At 44.0% G+C, this 25,976-nt stretch overlaps 1 protein-coding gene across 1 annotated transcript in view; it reads right to left on the bottom strand.

The window, feature by feature from the left end:
* DLC1 (DLC1 Rho GTPase activating protein) overlaps positions 1-17,406 on the bottom strand; it is a 60,034-nt gene extending 42,628 nt beyond the window's left edge. The window contains exons 1-2 of the mRNA XM_015426319.1: positions 16,723-17,406; positions 16,384-16,605 (exon numbers count right to left, since the gene is read on the bottom strand). Coding sequence (XP_015281805.1) covers positions 16,384-16,605; positions 16,723-17,406 — 906 coding nt within the window. The remainder of the gene's footprint in view (positions 1-16,383; positions 16,606-16,722) is intronic.
* Between the last annotated feature and the right edge of the window lie 8,570 nt (positions 17,407-25,976).

Raw genomic sequence — 25,976 nt, 5'->3', positions numbered from 1 at the left:
GGCTACTTCCTGAGTTTTAGAGTCAGACAGAAGGCTGCTGGTTTCCCCCCACTTTGGAGATCACAAGAGAATGCAAAGGTCTTTAAACAGCTATTACAGTTTTGAAGTGGGAGCCTCTGGAAAGTGTATGCTTGAAAATCTCTTCCTCTTTCAGCTGTTATGTTGAGATGGAGACAGTGTAAAATCTATACACATGGCAAAGAAATTTCTACCGCATTTGTGGGCTCCTGGCATAAAGCAATTTTTTCAAATGACAAATGCCAGTTTTTTCCCCAAGGAAAACTTATTTTTAACTTCCTAAGGAAATGGTTAAGTGGGCCAAAACCAGTTGTCCTTTCACCTTTGGAATCTTGGTTTTATTCCAGGCAAACAAACTCTAACATTGTTCTCAGCAGAGATGGTTTTTCCTTGTACTTTAAAAGTAAAATAAGAATTGCTACATTTGGGCTCGCTCCTGCACTACCTGAAGACACACAGCATTCCACTAGTCAGAAACTGATGTAAGGAATATAACGTGAGGAACATTTCAAACTGAGCCTCAAGTTAAGGATCCTGGCACTTCAAGATGTGAATTTCTTACTTAAACAAATTTTAAAAATTTGGCACTAATCGGTTTTTTCTTCAAATTATAAAATGCTTCTTGAAAGCATTTTTCTTGCAACATAGGAATATCATCCAGCAACCAAATTATTTTTTGTTGTTGTGAAATGCTGAAAAGGCTTAATTCCAAGCCCCATTTCACTATTACTGGACATGTAATAAAGAAATTACACTGGAAGTCCTTCCATTATTACTTTCTAGAATAAAATTTTCTCGGACAAGTAACATCGCATCAGCTCCTGCAACTAAGTGCTATGTAAACCTTGCTTCAGATTAAGTCCTAGAATCTATGATGTTTGGTTATTGGTCACAAGTGGAAAGATACCAATGATATTTACGACATATTAGCCCTTTCCAGACATTCTAAGTGTGAATTTATTTATTTATTTGTTAGATTTATACCCCGCCCTCCCCAGCAGGCTCAGGGCGGCTACAACAAAGGCAATTGCCATAACAACCGTTAAAACAACATAAAAACAATCATTAAACAGTAAAAACAATCATTAAATAAGTGCGGTGCTCTTGATGTTAAAATTTTTCTCAATCCAAGATGAAGAAACAAGACATATGATGGTGAGTGGAACTGAAGGGACAAGCTCTGACTTGGCCTACACATGTTCACCGGAATGTATGTATAGAACCTGTACATATCCATATATGATAAGCATCTCTGTACAATTGGGAATGATGCTTTTTAGAGTTCCCACACACATGGAGAGACCCCTAAGCACACACATATGTACGCACATAAGCACTATCCATACATCTTTGTTAATGCACAGAGGTTTGGGAGCATAGTTTGCCAACACAGTCCTGCCTACCTAGAACACCTGAAAATGACTCTAGTCAACAAAGAATATTTTAATAGTGCAAGTCACAGCTACAATATCACACAGTACTAATTTTTAACATACATTTTAATTTTGGAGCAGGAAAACTAATGATGGTTGTTCCTACTTAAAGATATACATTTCTTTTTCCATTCCACGGGATATTTCCCCCCACTGAATCACTTTCCATAGCAGTAGTAGTTTTCGCCTAATTCCTTGGCCACTTCAAGTCATTATTCAAAATTATTCATAGCTTTAGTTGGGACCAAGTTATCCTTGCTCCCTTTCAAACATATTGCTATGATGCTAACTGCTGAAGTGCATGACAAAAGAGAGGCAACTAAATGGAACTTCCTCATGGGAATGAAATGAATCCGACCGTTACTAGATAACAATTGTAGTCACCAAAGTGCTAATGATAGTTATTGCCTTCAGAAACATATAACCAATGTTCAGTATCCAAAAGGCTGCATCAGACCTATTTTAGGCTCATTTCCAATTGTTTGGATGGTTGCCACTGATAGAAGTTTCAGATAGACTATGAAAGAAGGATAAGCTGATGTGGAGGGGCTATCGAGAGGCTCTAGTGGAGAGTTTATACAAGGAGATAATTGGTGAGGGTCTACTGAGCAGGCAATCTATTAAGGATAAAGTTTTGCCATAAGTTAGTATGGGGTTCCAATAACCAAAAAGTAAGGGGTAGGAAGAAAATATAATGGTTTCCAGGCTGTCTTGCTACACAATCCTATGTATGTCTACCCTGAAGTAAGTGCCACTATGTTCAGTGGGGTTTATTCCCAGGCAAGTGTGCATAGCTTTCCCTTTGGGAAAGCCAGTTTGGTGTAGTGGTTAAGTGTGCGGACTCTAATCTGGGAGAACCGGGTTTGATTCCCCACTCCTCCACTTGCACCTGCTGATGTGACCTTGGGTCAGTCGCAAGCTCTGGCACAGCTGTCCTTGAAAAAGAGCAGTTTGTGTCAGAGTTCTCTTAGCCCCACCCACTTCACAGGGTGTCTGTTGTGGGGAGGGGAAGGGAAAGGAGTTTGTAAGCCGCTCTGAGACACCTTTGGGTAGTGAAGGGCGGGGTACAAATCCAATCTCTTCTCTTCTTCTTCTTCTCATATGTATAAATATATTCAAGGTAACAAGAAACCCAAGGGAATCCAGATTTGATCAGGGAGTCCCCCGGAGTGACCAATCTCTTCTCTTCTTCTTCTTCTTTGAGACAGCTTTGCACCTGTGTTTGTCATCTCCCCAGATTACCAGATTTATGATGTCCAGTTGGGCAGGGGACATACCAGCTCAAAACTGGACTGGGCTATATAAAACAGAATGAATCCACCCATCACCACTTGCATTCTATCATTCAGTCGAGGAATTGTAACATTCAGCATATTGTTAACAGAATTACCCAATAAAGTTTATCAACCAGCTGTATCCTACTTTATAGGAGAGCCAGTTTGGTGTAGTGGTTAAGTGCGCGGACTCTAATCTGGGAGAACCGGGTTTGATTCCCCACTCCTCCACTTGCACCTGGCTGGATGACCTTGGGCAAGCCATAACTCTGGCACAGCTGTTCTTGAAAAAGAGCAGTTTCTGTCAGAGCTCTCTCAGCCCCACCTACCTCACAGGCTGTCTGTTGTGGGGAGGGGAGGGAAAGGAGTTTGTAAGCCGCTCTGAGACACCTTTGGGTAGTGAAGGGCGGGGTATAAATCCAATCTCTTCTCTTCTTCTTCTTCTCATATGTATAAATATATTCAAGGTAACAAGAAACCCAAGGGAATCCAGATTTGATCAGGGAGTCCCCCGGAGTGACCAGATGGCAGATTCAGGACAAAGTCTGAATATGCCACTACCTAGAACAAAGCTAATGAACAGCATACTAAGCCTATTCTCAGTACACTGACAAAAATTGGAAAATGCCAGCCTACACTGACTTTTAAAGGAGCCATTCACTGGCAAAGCAGCATTTCTTCAGCTTTTGACATGGTGCTGCTAGCCCCGTTGTGAGTAGATTGTAGTGGCATGCCAAAACCAAATGCATGCTTTCTTTGGAGTACACTCACAGCAATGAACATTAAGATCCAAGAATTTCCATAGAATTGTGTCCAACCTTCCTCCAGCCCTCCGTCTGTTTTAAGTAAAGTGTTAAACCATTTATTCCCATATGTTCTCAACTTGCAAAAATGAATTTAAACTACCCTAGAAATAAAAAAACAGCCAATGCAAGTTTAGGATTCCCAGGAACAAGTACAAAATCTCACAAGGTCAAGGCCATTCCATATTTATAACGGGATGAAATATAGAAGACGAAACCTATGCTTTCATCATAACAGAACTCTCAAAAATGTAATGGTACCCTCTCCTTTCACTTCATGTGCTGGTACATTTTATTGTAGCTAGCACTTTTTCAGCCGGCACATCTAGCTCTCTTGAAAGGCAACATTTCTTTAATGTTCATCCCATATGCTTCATCACACTGCTGGGATACTGCTTGGATACTGTGTAATCCACTCTAATAAAGTGGGCGAGAGAACTGTTGGCAGGATGGTTGGAAAGAAGGGCAGGGCTTCACAGATGTGGGTAAGGGCAGGGATGGAGAAATTCCAAGTAACTATGAAAAGTGAACTGTTAGCAAAATGGGGGGGGGGAGAGGAGGATTTAATACAGGAAAGGTATTAACTCTAAGGGTTGGGCAGAACTAATGAGATTCAGGAAGTGGGAGGAGGTGTAGCAATGTACCTCACACCTCAAATATGAAAGAATGAAGCAGCGTGAACAAGATGGCATGCTAACACCTCTCTAGCCTCCATCCAGATGATAGAAATTAAACTGGTACACTTGGGGATGCTGGATCTCTGGCTCTCATTTAGAATGGATGTTCTGGGAAACATGGCAAGTGCCGACATAGACATCCACTAGGTTCGGAAGGAAAAGGAGGAATGGTATATGGAAAAGCCACTCCTGCTTCCATACAGAGGATACTGAGAAAAGTTGCCTACAACCCATTTTGAACATTCTGGATCTCAAGGTCAATGTTACAAGATTTGAATGCGCTGACAAGTATCAGAGCAGACAAGCTTCAGAATCTGAAAGAATGGATGACACATATAAAAGGAAGGGATCACAGGAAAGAATATAGAATAAGGAACAGAGAGCTAGATGTGCCGACCCTGGATATAGCTACGGGCTCCTCTATCTCAGTTAATATCCTAGGCAATTTGTTACTTTTGCCTTTAAAACATATTTGAGCAGAAAGGACCCTGAGTGCACGTGGCTTTAAAGGGCTGTTCAATAACTGAAGTGACACTAATGCATCTTGCAGTCAGCATCTCTGTGTCTGGACACAATAGCTCTCACAGAAACAGGTTTCCCAAGAAATACCGCAGGCTGCATTCAGGAGCACAACTATCAGAGGTTTGTCCATGATGCATGAGGATCAGTGCTGTCTAATTGTCAGGCTGAAGTGGAGCTTGTTTCCTTCTGATAAACCAGGATTCTAAAAATGGGGATTAAGCCACAGATTACAATCCCAGTTTGTGCAGCAAAAACAAATTCCAGTTTACCCAGGTGATGCCTGCATATGGGTGTCACAGTAAATTATGGACTTCCCAAGCCAAGAAGTCTTTCAGCCATGCTCTATATATGAGGGACAGGAAGGGAAGAGAGTATGCATGCATGACCCCAGTGCATTCACACCTGTAACAGACAGACCTTTGTTTGACAGAATGTCAGAATACAGCATTGAGTGGCCAGGACAGACCAACCATATCTCATATCTTGAAATCCATTCCCTAAATCTTAAAATAGTACGGTTTTTGTCATGGCCTTTTATTTGGTCCTTCCTTTAACCTCCAGAGTTAGCAATCTAAAACAACTGCAAGACTAAAAACAAAGTCATAATCCTCAACACTAGAAGCACAAAGAGGAGAAAGTCTAAAAGAATGAGTTAATGTGCTCTGGATCAATACAACAGAACACAAAATGTGAGAAAGCAGTACTTTTGAGGTATTTTGATATGTGGGGTGAGAATTATGTAGTATATCTCCCCCCTCTGGGGCTGTATAGGTACTTCTCTCTCTCTCTCTCTCTCTCTCTCTCTCTCTCTCTCTCTCTCTCACACACACACACACACACACACACACACACACACACACACACGAGAATATGTGTTTAGGATGATGTGCAGGGCTATTTTTGGGCAGGAACGCACAGGAACGGAGTTCCGGCTGGCTTCAGAGTTGGCCATGCCCACTACAGCCAAAACCTCTGCATGTGTGGTTACAGAGGGAAGGCCTGGAGACCAATGACCCTGCCGGTGACTCCGAGGTGAGCGGATCAGGGAGGCATTAAATGCCTCCCCATGCCTTCCCCGGTATGTCCAAGGGCCGGCTTGCCCGGGCTCCCCGCAGCCACGGGGTGCCCAGGCAAGCCAAGGGAAGACAGTTTAAACTGCCTCCCCTCCCCTCCCAGGGCCGGCTTGCCCAGGCTACCCACAGCTGCAGGGCACCCGGGCAAGCCAAGGGAAGGCAGTTTAAACTACCTTCCCTTCCCTTCAAGGGGGGGCTTGCCCAGGCTCCCCGCAGCTAATGAGCTGCGCTGTCAGGGTGTGGCCTAATATGCTAATGAGTTTCTGCTGTTGGGTGTGGCCTATTATGCTAATGAGTTCCTGCTGGGCTTTTTCTAGAAAAAAAAGCCCTGATCCGGCTATAGTGCCAGCACAAGTGGGCTTAAACTATTCACAGGGTTTATGCCCTGTCTGCCCAAGAGAGGATTATTTATTGTGGATTTCATTACATGCTTATCACCACTCCACCCCATACACAGAACAACAATTCAAGCACTGAATTAACTGCTGCATAGAAAGATACAAATTGCCTTGCAGGAACAGAATGCAGTCTGCCTAGTCCTGTGTCTTGTTTATGTTTACAGTAGTCAATCACATGCCTCTGGAATCTCAGGAGAAGGCATGAAGGTGGTGACTATCCTGTGTTGTATCCCCAGCAGTGTTCCCTCTAAGCTGAGTTTGTGTGAGCTAGCTCACAGTTTTTTAGCCTCCAGCTCATAAATCTTTGTCTCAGCTCAGGAAGGAGGGCTCCAGAGCAAACTAATTCATACAGTAGCCAAATTGCTTGCTCACAACTTTAATGCCAGCAGCTCACAAAGTAGAATTTTTGCTCACAAGATTCCACAGTTTAGAGGGAACATAGCATCTGGTATTCAGAGATACAGGGCTATTTTTGGGCAGGAACGCACAGGAACGGAGTTCTGGCTGGCTCCCAAGTTGGCCACACCCAGCAGGAACTCATTAGCATAATAGGCCACACCCAACAGCAGGAACTCATTAGGACTGGCTGCATTAGGGGTGTGTGGCCTAACATGCAAAGGAGTTCCTGCTACAAAAAAAGGCCCTGGGTTTTGACCACAAACAAGGTAAACAGAATAAGAAGCAAAAGGTGGGTGTGGCTGGATGACCACACTTCTGGTAACATGGGAATGCGGCTTAATATGATAATGAGCGGTGCAGTCAGGGGTGTGGTCTAATATGCTAATGGGTTTCTGCTTCTGGGTGTGGCATATTATGCTAATGAGTTCCTGCTGGACTTTTTCTACAAAAAAAGCCCTGCAGAGATATATTGCCATTGCACATAGAAGTTCCATACAGCTATCATAGCTGACAAGAGGGAATCCCATGGGAAAAGATAGGAGAGTGGGCTGATTGAACTGAGGGAAGACGTGGTTGGTAGGATATGTAGGACTGGTAGCACTCCAGTTTTCTGGGAGCTCCAGTAGACACTGGATTATGCTCCAAATACATAACATCCTTAGGAGACCCTTATTAATCTCCCAGAAATAAGGAGTATATCTGGTGATGGATAAGTACATATCCCTAAACTTTAGGGATTTAGCTAAAGCAGCCACAACCACCACTTGGATTGGATGTGCCAGACTGATGAAAGAGAACATCTTTAAAGTATATTTTCCATTTTCTTAAACCGGACATAGTTTTGACTTGGGGAGAGGAAAGGGAAAAGTAGAAAAGTGGGGGAGAGAATATTATAAATGTTAGAGCTGCACAAATACTCAAGTAAATAAATCAAGTAAATGAGAACGGTGTACTGCAGCTGAGGGAGATAAGCTTTTTGAAATAAGCAAGTGGCAAAAAACAAAAAGAACTCTGTAGAATTAGCATTGCTAAGAATCAGAATTCCTATCCTATAATGGGCTAAAACACTGCTTGTCACTTGTCTCCTGTCTTCCGGCAAATTCCCCCCAGCTATTGGCTACATTTCTGTGATGTCACAGAACGTTTAGAAACATTCCAGTTGTTTAGTGAGAAACTGTCAACAACAGAATCCCGAGGAACAGTGAAGGTTCTGTAAGGCTGAACAGCAAAGGACAATGAGGTTCAGTGGCAGGGTGGCCGAAAAAATGGGAATAAAGCAGGCAATGGCTTGAGAATCACAAAATGGATGACATTAGGAATGGAAAGTCAAGGAAAGAAGGGACTGAGATGAAAGGGACACAATTTTTCTGAAATCACAGAATGGTCATCATAAGTGTCAACCTAATATATCCCTAAATAAAGAATTTGTGCTTTAATGTGACTACTTTTATAAACATTACAGCAAGAGGGCTCTTTACTTAGGCATGTGTTGACATGCTACTATATAGGGAATATCCAGGAATTTCAGAACATATGCGTTCTTAATGGTTCAGTTCATGGGGAATGTAGAGAACATCAATTACTTTAGTTCCCTGATGCTAGTCAAGCAGATCTTGGCATGTGGCTGTAAAGCCATATATAAAACTGCATTTATTACCATTTTAGGCAGCGTTTCCTGACTTGCTGCATAACAGTTGCAGTATGTTTCTTGGGCTTGCAGTCTAGACAGAATCGGCAGCCTCTCAAATTTATAGCTGCATGCTGTTGCAAAAATGTGTCAAACTTAAAATTTGCATAAAGGTTGTACTGTAAGGGCCTGGAATGATCCCATTAAAGACTGTGCTTTGTTCAGCACTTCTTTTAAATATTTTGAGATTGTTTGGAATCCATCATGGTTCTATCCAAACATGGTCGATGTCTGTGAGACAGCATTCCATAGCTTCCAAAGGGACAGAGATAATATTTATGGTTGTGTTTGCATAAACTCGAAGTACAAATGACATAGAAATCTAAATAAGACAACACAATATATAAATTTTACTTAAGTAAGACAGTGTAACAAACTCTCATGATTTCTACTGCTTTTGCTGGATACACATTTGTCTGTTATGGTTTCGGATTCTTCCATATCAGTTACATCGTGAAAGCTCCATCAGAGTATATCTTGTTCCTGCCCTTCCTATATAGTCACAATCTCCCATGGTACGGTTGTTTTCTTCTGATCGACATCTAGGGTTGCCAAGTCCATCTTCCAGCGGGGGACTTTGGGGGTGTTCCTGGAGGGGGCGGGGCATCCCCAATGTGATGACGTCACATTGGGGATGTCCGCTCCCCCACCCCCCCATGTGCCGGATCTTCAGAAACGCCAGTTCTCTGCACTTAAAGGAGCCAACGTTTCCCTTTTAAGTGCAGAAGCCGGCGTTTCCCCTTTAAGAGCAAAGAGCCACCTTTCCCTTTTAAGTGCAGGAAGCTGGCATTTCCCTGCAAGCCTGATTTCAAGCGGAGATCGGGCTTGGGAGGAAACACGGGTTCCACGCACTTAAAGGCAGCCACCCCTCTCTCTGAAGAGAGAAGGGAGAGGGGTGGCTGTGGGTGTTGGGGGTGGGTAGAACCCCCCCAAAATGGGGGACCCCTGGCAAACCAGGGGGGTTGGCAACCCTATTGACATCATCATATAGCCAAAAACTATAACTCGTTTCCCAGGTTTTTCAGTGTTCATGCTTGCTTGGCTGCTAAAGATCAGTGTGAACACTCAGCCAACCAAGATTTGCCACTCAGTAACATGTGCACTTCTCTTCACCATCTGCAAAAGACATTCCCATTTCCCATGTGATTGGTAACACACCAAATCTCCACATATTCACATGTAGGCTCCATGTTGACACTAGTCTGAAAACATTAGAAGCAGAGCTACCCAGTCTGATCCTGGTAGGGTTTCCAGGTCTCCTTTGTAGGTATCTCTCCTTGTATATAATTGAATAGTGGGTGCCAAAGTTCTAATTCTAAAATGCACTCCCTTAGTGTATGGCTGATGGCACTGCTCCTCAGCATATATCGCCACCAATCAGAAGGCAAAGCCCGGGTCCCGCCCACACCACAACTGCTGCGATAACCTGGTCTTTTGCATATGGAAGCTGATTGGACTTCAGTCCTTCAGTCCATCCCACACCCCAAACCCCCCCCCCCCCGCAAGGCAGTTGGGATTTTCAGTTGCATACCTCATAGGGGAGAGGAGAATGGGTAACAATGGTTACCACTCTCCAGGTGAGGGCTACAGATAACTCAAACATACAAATGCTCTTCAGGTAGCAGAGATCAGTCCCTCTGGAGAAAACAGTGGACTCTGTCATTAAACCCTGCTGAGGTCGCCACAGGAAACTGACACTGTTTGCCCAAAGCCAGAGCACTCTCCCAGAGCCTCTTTCTAGATCCCGTTGTATTTATTTCCGCAACGGGCATTATTTCTAGTGGTTTTATATTGCTGGCTATGCGCTGTAATAAATTCAATTCATTCATTCATTCATGTCTCCTTGGCCACCAGCAAGGCATGGGGGTAGGGTGGCCAGATCCAGGTTGGGAAACCCCTGGAGATTTGGAGATGGAGCCTGGAGAAGAGAGGGACCTCACTGGGGTACAGTGCCATTGAGTCCACCCTTCAAAACCATCCATTTCCTCCATGGGAACCTCTTGGATTCTTTTAGCAGAGCTAATATGCTTAGTGGAATAAAAGCGATGCAGCACACATGTGTATTTAGCTTTAAGAAAAATTTACTAGGAAAATAAGGGAGGAGTTATATGAAATAGAACATCAACACCCGAACTAACTAGTCCACATATTGCTCAAATTCGGGTGTGTGAGACCACAAAGGAAGAGAAAGTTTTCTCCAAAAGGCCCACCCCCTGTGTAAGTGGCTAACTGCATGTAGCATTCTCAATAATTTTTTTTAACTGCCCCCAAAGGGGCAGGATTTTATTGCATTTTCCACATAACATACACAAACAATCATAACATATACATACATATACATACATGAAAACATTCAAACAAATACATGGAGGTTATTCTTAATTCTACCAATATTTATACTAATACCTATTCCACCTTAATAACACTTTCTCATGAACTGTGTAAGCAACTTTTCTGTCTCTATCACCCTAACAGGTATATATTTCATTTAGTAAACTATTGGTCTGTCTCTTGCAAGCTTGCCTACATATGTTTGTCATGCCAGTTATAAAACCGTGACCAAGTATTCTCAAATGTCAAATCTGTTGCGCCTTTTATCAATAAAGTCAATTTGTCCAATTCCGCAGCCTCCAAGATTTTGTTTACAAGTTCTCGTTTTGTTGGTATCTCCAGTAATTTCCAATATTTTGCATAGAGAATTCTTGCAGCTCATCCTCAATAAATTGATCAGCCAATAGACATTCCCAAACTCATCTCATTAGGAATGACACCTCACTTCCTCTGCAGAAAAAATGCACCTTAACACCTAACTGATTCTAAGCTAACTAAGTGACATCCGTGTACACAAACAAGTATTTAACTCTTTCATGACTGAAGTGTGACATTTGCAAATTCCAACAGAACCGATCTCTGTAGTCTGAAAATGAGTTGTAATTCCAGGGGATCCCCAGGTCCCACCTGGAGGCTGGCATCCCTAGATCTTGGTTCCACCCATGCGTATCGTCTGTACACACATACATTGTATAAACAAGGCTGTAATGGCAGAGAAATCAAGGCTTGATTTGCATGACCCTTCCCTATCATGAAAGGGGGAGCTAACTGTGCAAACCAGCCTTTAAGTATCTGGGTTTTCATATTAACTGCCAGATTCACAATATGCCCATATCCTAAATACACATTAGTTCCCCTCCAGCATAGAATTATGATCCTAATGTTTAACAGGGGTTATATATCGGATCATATAATGAACAACTTCTTTATAGAGATTGCCATAATTACTAAAGACAGTGGGAAACGCCTCCTCCTTCCCCCTCCCTGGGATAACTCAGGGTAGAATTATGGCTAGCCAGTAAGGCTAAGTTCTAAAGTGTGATACATGTGGATTCTGAAACCTTTTTTTTTTTTTTTTTGCTGCAGGCTAAGAATGTGTGTTCAAACCACTTCTACCACAATCAGAATGTCTGGTTTCATCCAAAACCTTTCTTAGTCAGCTGACTGGTTAGAGAATTCCAGAGATCCCCAAAAGGACTTCTAGCCATGTAGTAGAATGAATGCCTGAACTAAGACCTAGCCGTACATTTACAAAGAGTAGGGAAACCATGTGATGTATATGCATATGCAATATTAAGCTGAATTTATGCTGTAAGCTAATACAATAATACTGATCAATGTACTGGAGTGAATATAATACCAAATTCACTGTTTCATTCATAGATCACAGTGCACCAATACACCAATAACTGGAAATACAACAGTTTACCTTAAAAGGCACTTTGGTTGATCACTTGATAGTCAGAAGTCTGAGAAGCAATTTTAAAAATAAATATGTGTCACTGAATCAACACTGCACTTTGGTAGACTCTGGCAGTATTTTTTAAATACATCTTAATGGAAGACTGTATATCTATCTATATATCTAATAGCGAAGGTGCCCCCTACGTGCGGATATCTAAATCTGCACATGGGGAACACCTGGGGGGCAGGGAGATTTTCCTGCACATCTGAGGTGATCCCCAGATGTGCACAAAAATCTGAAAAGTAGAAAAAACTATAGGGGGGATACTGAAATCCCCCAGAAAGTAAAAGAGCGTCCCCTGCGCATGTGCAGGGAATGCTCTTGGAATGGCAGCGTGGGGGGCGGAGAAGGCTTGGCTGGCTGGCGAGGCCTCACCACCACCGCTGCTGAGGGGGGAAAGGGGAAAACCTGGCGGGCCAGCAAAGCCTCGCTGACGCCACCAGGGGGAGGAGAAAGTTTGGCGCGGCGGGCAAGACCCTGCGGGTAGCGGGGTGGGGGGGGGGGGGAGTTCGGCGGGCCAGCAAGGCATCGCTGCCACCGTTTGGGGAGGGGGAAGCTTGGTGGCCAAGGTCCCGCCTCGCCGTGGGTGCCGGGGACGGGGGGGGGGACAGGGGAGAAGGCTCACCTGTGGCTGCTTCCTTCTCCTCCTGCAGAGCATCTCCTCCCCCCCCCCGCAAGTATTGCGGGTCCTAGTCTTATAATCACTCAGTTTTATTCTGTTGGTCCAAGACTGTAACAAATTATTGGTTTACCTTAAAAGGCACAGAGCAATATGTGCATTTCAATTAAATCTGTAAATAGTCTGAAGTATATGGATATTTATATAACACACATACATTAATAACTTTTCTCAACCAAAGTGAGACCCTTGGTTCAACTAGCTTGTTTGTATATTGTTTGCAAGAAAAACTCAACAAAATGCTCCACTACTGGAATGACATTTGGTACACAAATCCAGGATAAAAGTCTATGTTTCAAGTTGAAATACCTGCTCAAGCATCACACCCACTTTCAAAGGGTGAAGAAAAACATAAAATTCGCAGCAGTCTCCCTTGAGGACTGAGACAGCAATTCGGTTGCCTCCAACTCTAACCATTCTTGCTGGGTGTCACTATCATCTAGAGATTCTTACGCAACAGTGAAGGTCATTTGTCAAGTCCTGAGGGCTCTGGGTCTGAGCTTAGTGGGGTAGGGCCCTCCAGGGCATGACTTTTAGTGAGCTGGCTTGGCTCTGGGCTCAGATAGTACAGGGAAAGTGGCTTTGCATGACCTTGTTCCCTCTCCCCTGCTCGCGGTAGCCAAGTCGCTCTCCTGGTGTGTATGGGTCTCACCCATGCTCTTCTTCCCTGCCCTGCCCTGCCCTGTGCTTGCTACTCAAGTCCTCCCCCTCAGGCTCTCCAATCCCCCCCCCTTGGGTGGGGCTCCAAACAAACAAGCAAATTTATTACGGTCCAAGTTCAGCAAGTATGGTACAAAAAGATAGATTAAAATGTATAAAACCATATAATACACTTGACAGGTTCACAATAATAAGATAAATGGACCTCCCTCAAACCCAGTGGGGCACTTCCTCTCTGGCCGCACCTCTTCCTTACCCTCAGCATGCAGTGGGGCTGCTGGCCTGGCCTCCAGCCTCCCTTCCCTGCTGGCACACCTCCTTTCCCTGCTGGCACACCAGCAACTGCTGGTGCTCCTGCCTGCCACTTCCTCCCCTCTGCCAGCTTCCTCCACACTCTGCCACAGCTCAGGGAAGGCCAGGCATGTGTGCCTCTGTTATGTCCATGGACCGCCACCAGGGGTCTGCGGCCTCAGTCCTTAGCTTGGTTCCAAACACAATAGGGACCAAGGATCCTAGACCACCCCGAGTCCTCCAATAGGACCTTGGAGGGAAATTCAAACCCACCAATGGAACTGTGGGTGTGCCCGGGTGGAGTGTATATAGTTGGTCCTTGCTGGGCCGTGTGTGTTCTCTTGTCTGAACTGTCTGCCACTTTGATAGCCACGGCAAGGCTCGCGATTGCTGCCTCTTGGAAGTTTTCGGTACCTCCATCCATGTACCAATGGAGAAACAAATGTTGGGATCATTTTGTGATGGAGAAAATAGCTGACACATATGACATACTCACACAAAGACATGCAGGGTCACAAACTAGATTTGTAAGAAAGTGGTTCGCTTTGATAACATATTTCACAGAAAAGGACATACTGCCATCAAATCTTGGATACTCTGAGTGGATGCATTTATAAGTTGTGAGCTTCTTTTAGGGTCAGAGCACTATGTTAAACGACCGTTTAAAATACTAGATTAGTAATGATATGAGACAGTGCAAATTACAGTTTATCTGGAAATCCTATGGATTTGATATGCTGTACGTTATAAGTGTGTTTGATATTATCACTGTTTTTCACCGTATTAGTGATGTATGCATGTTATTTTTTTATGTATGCTTCATTTATCTTGCAATAAAAACGTAATAAATTGTAAAAAAAAAAAGGTACAATAAACGTGTCTAGTTAGCATGTCGTAGTCTGAGTCTCCATGTGCGAACCCAGTACTTTACACTTCACTCCCGCATCAAGCCAAAAATACCCTGGAGAACCACCCCCTGCTGCCTGGAGTTTCCCTGCCCATTTCCTCCTCTGGCGGCCAGGGCTCTACTGGTAGCAGGAGCTCCTTTGCATATTAGGCCACACACCCCTAGTGTAGCCAGTCCTCCAAGAGCTTACAGTAGCCCCAGTAAGAAGAGCTCTGTAAGCTCTTGGAGGATTGGCTACACTAGGGGTGTGTGGCCTAATATGCCCTGCTGGCGGCCATCTGGTCTACCTCTTCGCTGGTAAGTTCGGGGGCGTGGACACCACCCCCTGACGCCCTTCTTACAATTCTAAATGCCAAGCAGCGCAAGTAACTGTGTTTGGAGGGCCATATGGACCTTTGTTTTAGACACTGCCTCGAACACTGCAAATCTCACCTACGGTTTTCAGAAAGGAGCCATTTGGAATTTGTATTGCTCCCCTCTGCATATCTTTCCTAGCAACAGGCAAAAGGTGAGAGTCAGCAATTTGCTTTAACTGCTGTTATCAAATACTGAGGAGTTGAAGACCAGCCACAGGCAGTGACAACTTGACAGAATTAAACAGCACAGCCGGGGGGGTGGGGGGAAGCTACATTTACAGTTTAATCCTGCAGTCCAGCTGCAGGCAAAATTAATTCTACTTTGTGAATAAGGATTCAGGGGCCTGATGAGAAATCTTACCAAGTGGGATTTACAACGACTCTGTCAGAGGAGTCCGAGGAAGCATTTGTGCAGTCCTGAAAGTGCTTTCTCATGTTACCATAAGCATCCTTTTGCACCTCCTGACACCTGAGAAGTCTAACATGCAAACACTTTTCTCATATGCTCTTTTCTCATGGAGACGAAGCCTTGGACACATGGACTGAGCATTGCTGCTACGTAGTGAAACACAGTCGCCATTCAGACCAATTAGTAGTGGAGGTGAGAAGAGCAGAAGTGAATGACACTCTGGTGCACAAAAGCCTACAACCCCGGCTAGCAATGCAAGAAAGCACACCAAGACTCAAAATGGCATTTACTGTCCTAAGGGACACGCAAGCCAAGATATACAAAACCTCCCCAATCAATGTCACGAAGCTTACTGAAATTCTTTTGACTTCATGCAGATCCCTATGGACATTTCACCTGCACTGGACCTTCCAAACACACTCTGATTTCCACCTTAAGAAAAACTGCAGACACTTCATATATGAAGCCCTGCTCAGAAATGTTGCCAGCCTTATGGGACTTCCTTAGAAATCTATACACATATTTCCCCTTGCCAGTACCCCATTCCCATTGACTTTGTGTACTTCATCATCTAAAATAGGATCTCATCCAGTAGTCCCCTGCAGAATCTTTATAAAGCCCATGGAGAGTAGCAAAATTATTTCAAAGACAGTTAGAAATAAATAGGGTTGTGCCAAGTGCCCCCTGGCCACCAGCCAGGGATCAAATAAAACCCCCAAGTGAACCTTGCCACTGTAAGCATCATTACAAAATGCATTAGGAACATACCAAGAAAGTACCAAATTGAAGGAAGGTGGATCTGAGATTTTGAGAGGAACCTTGAAATACACCAAAGCTCCTTTGACTGTGAACCATAAACGAGATTGGCACCCAATGCTTCACAGACCCATTTCAACAGCTGGAATCTATCTAACTGAGAAAGTATCTAATTGAGAAATTCTTCCAGTAATTCATGACACCCCCCCCCCCACTAGACCCTGTTAACCATTTCCCCATCTTACCTTTCTTTTGCGCAGTATGACTTGACTGTCTGTAGCCTCACGTGTGGCCATGCTGTTCTTTAAATCAGTCCCACCTTCCACCAAGGGCACACTTGTTACGAGTTTGTCTTGAGAATCTGCAAAGCCATCCAAATCATTGTCTTCTGGTAGCAAAGGAGAGCCTGGCAGTGGGAGAAGGTAGTCATTGGAGTCTGTCGCTAAGGCTGCTCGATTATATTGGTCCTGACAATGACCAGGAGAAAACTCACCGTGTGCTGGACTGCAGAGAGGTTTTTCACACCCATTGTCAGGAGTCTCTGATTTCCTGTGCTGTTGTGCAGTTACAGCAGCATGGACTACCTGCTCCTCAGACACAATATGTTCCTGAGACTGACTTGAGTTTTCCCCCAGATCATTTTCACTGGAGCTGCTGTCACGATAAAGTTCTAAACTTTCTCCCCTTCTATCACAAGGACTGGTCTCTACTGTCACCATTTGGGGAACTGTATCATACTGTGGTTCATTCGCTTTCCTAGATGACAGGTAAGCATGATCCAGTTCATTCTCTGCTTCCGTGTCCCTGAAGGGTTGTGCTGTTTCCACTCTGCTACTGCCATCTGACAATTCCTCTTCAACCTGAGCAGAGTGGTGGTTGGCTCTCTCCAAACTGAACTCTCCTTCACCACCACCATCCTCACCATCACCCCCAACAGAAACACTGACCAAAGTTTCTGTGCTGGCTTCCAGGGAGAGAAGATCTTCTTCCTCTTGATGGTTGTCATTTTCATCCACCTCTTTGGAAACATTACCCAGCAGCTTCAGGGGAAAACCTACCAGCTCTCCACCATGACAGCAATCTGGCAAGGAAGCACTTGTTTCTTTCTGGCCACTGCTCCGGACACCATCATTTTCCATACTGGCCGGCAAGTTGTCAGCAACTAGGCCATGCCTGCATAATATATTAGAATCAATCGAACCAAAAGGCAAGCCCATCCATTGAGTCACATGCTCTTCCCAGCTTCTTTTTCTGATTGCTAGAGACATGTCATAGTACTTTAGCAACAGGTTCCCAAGCGTAATACAATCCGGTCCAGGAAAGACATTATACTGCTTCCATTAAATACTCCACAGGATCAAATGGTTTTATCTCCTGGACATCTGTAACAAAAAGGAATAGGAATTAGATGCCTTTTCAATGTTAAGAAAATTAAACATATACGAAAAAGATTTGCAAGGGCAAAGTTAGGGGTGTGAGTTACAAAGGCAAGAACTGAGATGTTTTGCAGAATAGCTTTAATAGTTTTCAAACAAACAAGGCAGAAGCTATAATCTAGCATAGCCAATTTGCTGATTATTCCCTCAAATGAAGTAAACAGAATGTTATAAACAACTCGATGGGAAGGCAATAGGTTCCATGCGCCTAATCTTGACAATGAGTCTCTCTTTACTGTTGCTGTCATAAGACAGCTATTTCCATGGGTTTCAAACGACCATTAAATCTTGTGAGTCTGTATACAACACAAGTCAACATTTCCTATTCATGAAAACAACTAAGCACTGCATTATCATTTAGAAGCTAGATCTGAACGACCCTGGACTGAGACCAAAACATTGCTTCCATGAGCAAAAGGCATCTCTCCCCCTCTAGCTACAAACTCCAAGGCCACATCTTGCCACAAACTGCAGGGTTCCATAATGCTCAGAAATGTTTTGAGGAAGTGCAGCCATCAAGACGTGCCCAATCTGGAGGACGGGCAGAATATGTTTTAGGATCCAATCCTATAGTTTGAATTTTGCATATATTGTAGATACATGGGCTCCTGTTGTACAGTATGCAGATTAGTAACATGATATACACATAGTAATTAAGGGATGGTTCACACATGTATGTATCACATTAAAATACACTCCAAAATTAGGAGTTTTGCTGGCATTATGAAGTGTGCTTCGTTTCTCTACATTTGATTACAGTCTCTGTGATAACTGGCAAGTCAATGTATAGACTGGTTCTGTTGAAAAAGAATGCATTTGTCTTTCCATAAAAGCAGTGTGGTGCACTGCTATATCTATGGAGGACCCATTGATGCATGGAAGCTGTCACCTGGTGTTCCAGTAATTAAGCAACAAACATGCATATGCAATCAAATCCTGCATACACGGTAATCGAGTGATCTATGAGCATGTGGGAAACCACCCTTTGTTTTTGAATGATTCTGAATCCACGTGATGTTTGTTACCGGTGCAAGCTGTCAAGGAGCAGTTTGGTTGCCGCCACCGCCGCCACAGAAGCTTATTTAGATGGTACCCCTCTGTATGGCACCACCCCCATTCATTGTTTACCACCACTAGAGGAAGCAGTTTCCTTGTAGACCCTAACATGGCTCTAGGGTCCATCTAGCCTGTCTGGCCCACCAGACATGTTCTTTGCAAGCCCTGCCCCATCTGCAGAGCTGAGGTGGGTGGTAACCAGAGACAGGACCTTTTCAGTGCCGAGACCTCATTTTTGGAATGCCTTCCTGACATTTGCCTTATGTTCTCGCCTGACATTTGCCTTATGTTCCTTGAGGTGCCAGGCCAGAAGATTTCTTATTCTTTTTTTCTTTTTACCCTGGCTTTTTAAATTAAAGGGTTCCATCTTCTTGGTTGTTCGATGGTCTGCTTCTAGTCTAAGGAATATTTTACGGTTTAACTCTGCTCAATGTTCCTTTTATGTTGTTTTGAATTTCTGGTTTGTTTTTATTAGCTTCTTTTTAATTGGCTTGGCTTGTTTTTATTGCTTATTGGCTTTTCTTGTTTTATTGCCCTGTGTAGCTTTCTTTTACTGCTGTGAGATGCCTTGAACAGGACCCTGGGGAGGCAGTGCATACATTTTCTAAACAAATTAATCCAAAATGGCCAAAGTGTTTGTGCTGAGGGCATACTTTCTTCTGAAGACCAGTCCGCTGCTCCAGGTTATAGTTTCCTTTAGAGAAGGAGGCAGGCTTTATAGTGTGTATTGCTACAAGAAAGGGTGACATCCAAGTGATCTATTCAGTCATCTGATCCATTCAGTCATCTTCTTAAAACAGCTGTCAGCTATAAACAAGGGTCAACAAAGCAGAAGACAAAGTGCTGGTAAAGCAGAGGGGAACAGAGCAAAGATGTTGCAAATGCTGCCATAAGAAGGCCCATGCATCTCATTTGAGGTAACTGATATTTGCAAATGAAAAACCGGCAACAGCTTTGTATTTCCTGGCCAGATTAGTGGGCCTTGCCTAACTCCACCTCTGCAGCATTTTTGGATTTTCTGGTATCCCTGAGTTTGACTGCAAACTAGTTTACACACAAGGTGGGTTACTGCACTGCTTGATAAATGACCTCTACAGCATGGAGGGATCTTTCTGTATGACTCAGAGAGTGACCCTGTGGTCCCTTTCATAGGCAATGCCACCGCATGGTTCCTGAACTGAACTTTCTGAAGTGGCATGCTCACCTTTCAGACTGATTCTGAGAGGCAGTGAGGTGCGGTGGTTGAGAGTGGCAGACTCTAATCTGGAGAACTGGGTTTGATTTCCCTCCACATGAAACCTGCTGGGTGGCCTCTTATCCAGTCACGGTTGTCTGCTCCCCACCTCACAAGGTGCCTGTTGTGGGGAGAGGAAGGGAATGTGGTTGTTTGAGACTTCTTGAGGTAGAGAAACGTGGGAGATAAAGCCAACTCTTCTGCTCCTTCTAATTGCGGCTCACAGAGATGTGCTTGTGTCATAAGGAGAACTCTGCAAAACAGGACTCTTAATGCTTCCTGCCCCAAAGCCTCTCCTTTCCATGCTAGCTTGTGCCATGGCCCCACGCTACCTTCTCATGTGTATCTTCCCAATAAGCCTCTTATGATAAGATTATGTGTGCCAAGAATTTGAGTCATTAGAACATGCTTCTGTACAGACTCTCCCAAGCTAAGCTGACTGTGGAATTTATGGCACTGGCTAGAACTCAGAATCATTTGTGCATACGCTACAAAGAGCAGAAGAGAGATGCTTCAGGATTTCCTTCAGAAGGCTACTGCGTTACATTTAGTATTATAATAGTAGTTCATAAAACTGAAATAAACAAAGCTTCAAATATCGTAAAGCTTCCAGGGGGTGTATGTATGAGTTGGAACTGTGCGAGTGATACGACTTGGTACCAGGCCTGGAGAAATGATTCTCAAGTGTGTTTGTGTATAGCGGCACGGTAAGAAAATGAGCAGGCAGTTCAAATCTTCCCTCAGCAGGCAGCTCAGATCTTCCTTCAGCCACAAACAGGTCAGGTGTCCTCAGGCAAGGCCTTCACTTTGTTATGGAAGTCCAGGACAACTGGCCTGGAGAAAAATGTCCTGTCCCTTTAACTGTGATGTCACTTACCAGGTGATGTTATTTACCTCCATTCCATGAAAAGATCAACTGCCCATTTCCAGGCAAAAAAGCTGCTATTAAAGGGACAGCACATTTTGTCTCCAGGCCTCTGTGGCACCCTGCCTCAATCCCCCAGTGCAACAGGGAAACAACAACTCACTGACCTAACTCTCCAGCTTTCTTGTAAAGACTGCCTGAGTAATCTATGTGAAGCATTTGGAACATTTAAAAAAGAACCTATGGATATTATTAATATAATTATCATTTCTCTGGGTCCTAGCCAGTGTAGATCTATAAGTAAGAACATAAATAATATGGCTCAAGTGGTTAAGACGCTGAACTGCAGGCTGTGGAAGGTCGGTAGTTCAGCAGTTCGAGACCCGAGTGTGCCGCATGACGGAGTGAGCTCCCGTCTCTAGTTCCAGCTCCTGCTAACCTAGCAGTTCGAAAGCAAGAAATTGCAGGTAGGTAAATAGGTACCACTTTGGTGGGAAGGTAACAGCATTCTGTGCACCTTGATGTTTAGTCATGCCGGCCACATGACCACAGAAACGTCTTTGGACAGCGCTGGCTCTTCGGCTTTGAAACGGAGATGAGCACCGCAACCCTAGAGTCGGATTCGACTGGCTTTCGAGCAAGGGAACCTTTACCTTTACTAGATCTCTCCCCCCCCCCCAATTTGTTCAGCTGGCTTTTGAATTTAAAACGTACCTGGCGAAAGGAAATAAAATGCAGCTCCTCTGCATGATAACAAAATGAAAGGGAATTATTCAATAACAGCCACAACAATAGAGAACTCCTTCTTGGTTGTAACATACTACAGGTTCAAGGAACAGCCGCTTCTCCTTTTCACTCCCTGCATAGAAACTGTCAGCACTTAGCATGGATCTGCTTATTGATTCCAGCAATAAAGAAGATTAACTGCTCCGTTTGTTCTGGGTCATTTCAGCCTACTAAGGGAAGCTCTGATTGAACACCCTGACCACAAAGCTGTCCTGACAAATCACATGCCTGAAGGTATAAAAGTAGGCAGCCTGAAAGAATCGCAGAATTATGACTGTGCCACTGAACCTCCGTAAATTATGCCTTGACAAAGTGACTTTCACAACAGAGCGCCTGCATGCTCAGAGGCCTTTAACCTCCCTTTTGAGGCCAGCCTGCTTCAATTTCACATCCACATTCTCCATGTCTGCAGAGTTGAAGTGATGTTCGACAGAATCAACTACACATGGTGTGGAGTTCCCGCTGAAAGAGGCAGCCCCGTGGCAGGCCCCCCCCCCCCCCCAACCGACTGCTGAAATCTCACAGCATAATGACACCGAGATATGAGGCATGTTGGGGGAAAATATATGGTGATATTCTCATGGGATGGAGTTATAGCAGAAAAGAGCAAGAGTCCAGTAGCACCTTGAAGACGAAAGGTGCTACTGGACTCTTGCTCTTTTCTGCTGCTAAAGGTAAAGGTTCCCTTGCTCAAAAGCCAGTCGAGTCCAACTCTAGGGTTGCGGTACTCATCTCCGTTTCAAAGCCGAAGAGCCAGCGCTGTCCTAAGACGTTTCCGTGGTCATGTGACCGGCATGTGACCGGCCAAGGCGCACAGAACGCTGTTACCTTCCCACCAAAGTGGTACCTATTTATCTACTTGCAATTTCTTGCTAACGGACTTCTAGGTTGGCAGGAGCTGGAACTAGAGATGGGAGCTCACTCCGTCATGTGGCACACTTGGGTCTTGAACTGCTGAACTACCGACCTTCCACAGCCTGCAGTTCAGCATCTTAACCACTTGAGCCACCGCAGCTCCTTTCTGCTGCTACGGACAGACTAACACAGCGACCCATCTTGATCTACTTATATGTTTCACAATGGGAAAGGGACTCAGTACGGGTTGTCTTTCATCAATACCCAAAGTTTCCACTAACATACACTTCTAATCCAGAGATGCTCACCATGGTGCCCACCATTGGGTTTTATAGCGTCCACATGCTTCTTTCCCAAATCATCTCTTTCCCAAAGCAGACAGCCAGTTCTGGCTTTCCTGCTTCTCACTGGAGCAGGAGATTCTTCAAGAAGAACCCAGGAGGCATCACATTTGGTGTCTGTTGGAAGCACCCATTCAGAAACAACTGCCTTCATTGTAGGAGATTACTTGGTTTACAACCCCACAAGATTTTGGGGTTCATTCTAAACCCAGTTGGCAGTCATTTTATAGCTGGCTGCACTTTTCCTTTCAGTCATTTTTTGGTGGTACCTCCACCCACCCCAGCCATTCTAGAAATTCCAAAAGAGCCCATGGACTTAACGATACTGGAGAACCTGGTTCTAGTCTAAAGTGCTGTCCACTATAGCAGGAGTATGAAAATGCATCTCTCAGCAGAAAAGAAGAAGAAGAAGAAGAAGAAATTGGATTTATACCCCATCCTTCACTCAGAGTCTCAGAGCACCTTATAATCTCCCTTCCCTTCCCCTCGCCACAACAGACACCCTGTGAGGTAAGTGGGGCTGAGAGAGCTCTTTCCAGAACTGCTCTTGAGATAACAGCTCTGAGAAAACTTGTGACTGACCCAAGGTCACACCAGCAGCTGGATGTGGAAGAATGGGGAATCAAACCTGGTTCTCCCAGATTTAGAGTCTGCGCACTTAACCACTACACCAAACTACTGCATTGCCTCACTGAAAACACAGTCCTCTGTTTCTTATAATGTGTAGCTGTATCCGTAAAGCTAGGAGAACTGGGTTCGGATTCCTCCACAGCCATATACCAGGGCTAATCAGCATCATCTGCTTTGCAGACTGTGATGAAACAGGAACAATTCATTTGTGCTGTTAAACAAACAGCACGTACATAGTTACTATCTGAATGCTAGTTTTAACATCAGGTAAAGAAAACTACAAACTGAAACACTGCTGTTTAATGTGGACATTATATTCCCAAAGACATTGCTACAGCCAAACATTTACCAGGGGCAGAACCCTCATCTAAATGCTGAAATAAATAATGAAGGCTACACCATTTGACACCTCGCTGTCCATCAAGAGAATTTCAGCCCTTTGCATAAACAAAGAAGTCAGCCAGACAACAGTGGCACAGTTCATTTTTATGACATGCAGACAGGAAATGTAAAGTAAAACAGAATTAAAAAATCCCCGAGGGTCTGAGAGTGAGCCTGTGTAGGTAGGAAAATCTGGGAGTTCTGAATCTTAAGCAACACACCATACAGCCAGGAACACGCAGGGCCACGTATGGCCAGCGTTCAGTGAATGTAGTGTAGCAAAAGCCAGCCCTTTAAGGTTCAATGAACGTGCTTATTTCCATTCCTGTTAAATGGATTTATCTATGTGTATTAGATGTTCCATGCTGCTCTTTCCCCCCCATTTTTGAACACTGAGCTTTTGATTTCATCGATGAGCCTAAAAACCAAATGTTAGGATTTTCTTTTCCTCATAATATGTCCACAATCATATTCTAACCAGTGAGAGATAAAAAGATTAGACAAGAAAATAATATTTGGGGGGGAAATTGAACCACATCATAAACAAAAATATGTAAATAACAATACTAAACAGGAGATTAGATAGTGATTTATATCAAAGGCAGGTCAGGAAAAACAGGTAAAGGGGGCTGTGCACCCAATGAAGAGTCAAAATACCACAGAGTATTTGAAATTATTCACTAGATGCTATGCTAGATACAGAGTTAAGGCTAATATGGACTGGTTAAAAAAAAAAAGGTTGGAGGCTGTTAAGAGCTTTAGCTTAGTTGTAGCCAAAGGGTTCCACACCAGTCCTTGGAGGAAAGCCTAGAGTTTCCATGATATCATTGGGATTTTCTTCCCTGTGAAAGCCCAAGCTGTTGCTGGGGACAGAGCTCCTGTCCTCCTTCCCTTAGTCTTTTCTTTTCTCTTAACCATCTTTCTGTAACACCCGATTCTCCTACCAACCCCAGCTGAGGGAAGATATTATGGGACCTGAATTGCTTACTGAGCTGCAGACTGGAAGGTCGGTAGCTCGGCAGTTCGAGACCTGAGTGCCGCATGACGGGGTGAGCTCCCGTCTCTGGCCCCAGCTCCTGCCAACCTAATGGTTTGAAAGCAAGAAATTGCAAGTAGAGAAATAGGTGCCACTTCGTTGGGAAGGTGTTGGGTATTACAAGTTGAAAACACTCAGTATATCTGGGGTTAAATGTTTGTTTATGTTACTCACAGGAAGTCACATGTTTCTCATGTAACCAATGTTCTTTAGATGTAGAAAGCCCGGGAATTTTCTCCCTGATCTAGGAATTTGATTGGGACTAAAGTGTCAAGGTGTATTACCATTTTATGGCTTCTCTTCCCTGAAGAACAAGAAGAGTAGCCATAATCCTTCTCTTCTAGTTTTGTCTTTGTAGAGTAAGGATGTAGCCGATTTAGCTCTGTTGTTATTTTCATCCCAGTTACCCTTCCCATGCTAGAATTTAGTAAAAACTTTACATTTTAATCACACATGGACTCTCAGTATGAATTATTTTACTCTGGCTCTGCTGGACCATCTTATCTCTGCTAAATACATTTTTTTCAATATCTAACTATCACCCAACAAAAGGTAACAGTGTTCCGTGGTCATGTGCGCCTTGGCATTTAGTCATGCCAGCCACATGGCCATGGAAAAAGTCTTCAGACAGCACTGGCTCTTCGGCTTGGAAAAGGAGATGAGCACCGCCTCCCAGAGTCTGATTCGACCGGCTTTCGAGCAAGGGAAACCTTCACCTTTACTAGGTTTGGGCACAAAAAGGGGAAAGTAGTGGTCCCTCTAGCTCCCCACCAGCTTCTGTTTCTCTTGACCAAGAAGGTATGTTGTTGTTCAGACGCACAGTCGAGTCCGACTCTTTGCGACCCCATGAACAAGATCCCGCCAGGCCCTCCTGTCCTCCGCTGTCCTCTGAAGTTTGCTCAACTTCATGTCCATTGCATCTATCGACCAGTAGGCAAAAGAAATGAAAATAACAATTCAAAGAAGACCTCCCCCCAGACTCTCTAGCTACCCTTTGATAGAACTTAAAATACAAACAGGGTTTATTCTAATAAGTCTGACATGAAATCAAGTTATCCTTAGTAAAAATATGTCTATCCAAGCAGCTGTGATCAGTTTTAATAATTCTGTATTATAAAATTGGCTAATTTTCCTAATGACTTTGCATAGGAATTGAAAACCTGTTTTTTTAAAAATAGTAATTGTTTTTTAAAATGAAAATGACAGCAAAATAAGTCC

The sequence above is a fragment of the Gekko japonicus genome, unplaced genomic scaffold (assembly GCF_001447785.1).
Source record: "Gekko japonicus isolate JY-2015 unplaced genomic scaffold, Gekko_japonicus_V1.1 scaffold622, whole genome shotgun sequence".
NCBI lineage: Eukaryota > Metazoa > Chordata > Lepidosauria > Squamata > Gekkonidae > Gekko > Gekko japonicus.
This window is presented reverse-complemented; position numbering and strand designations above follow the sequence as displayed.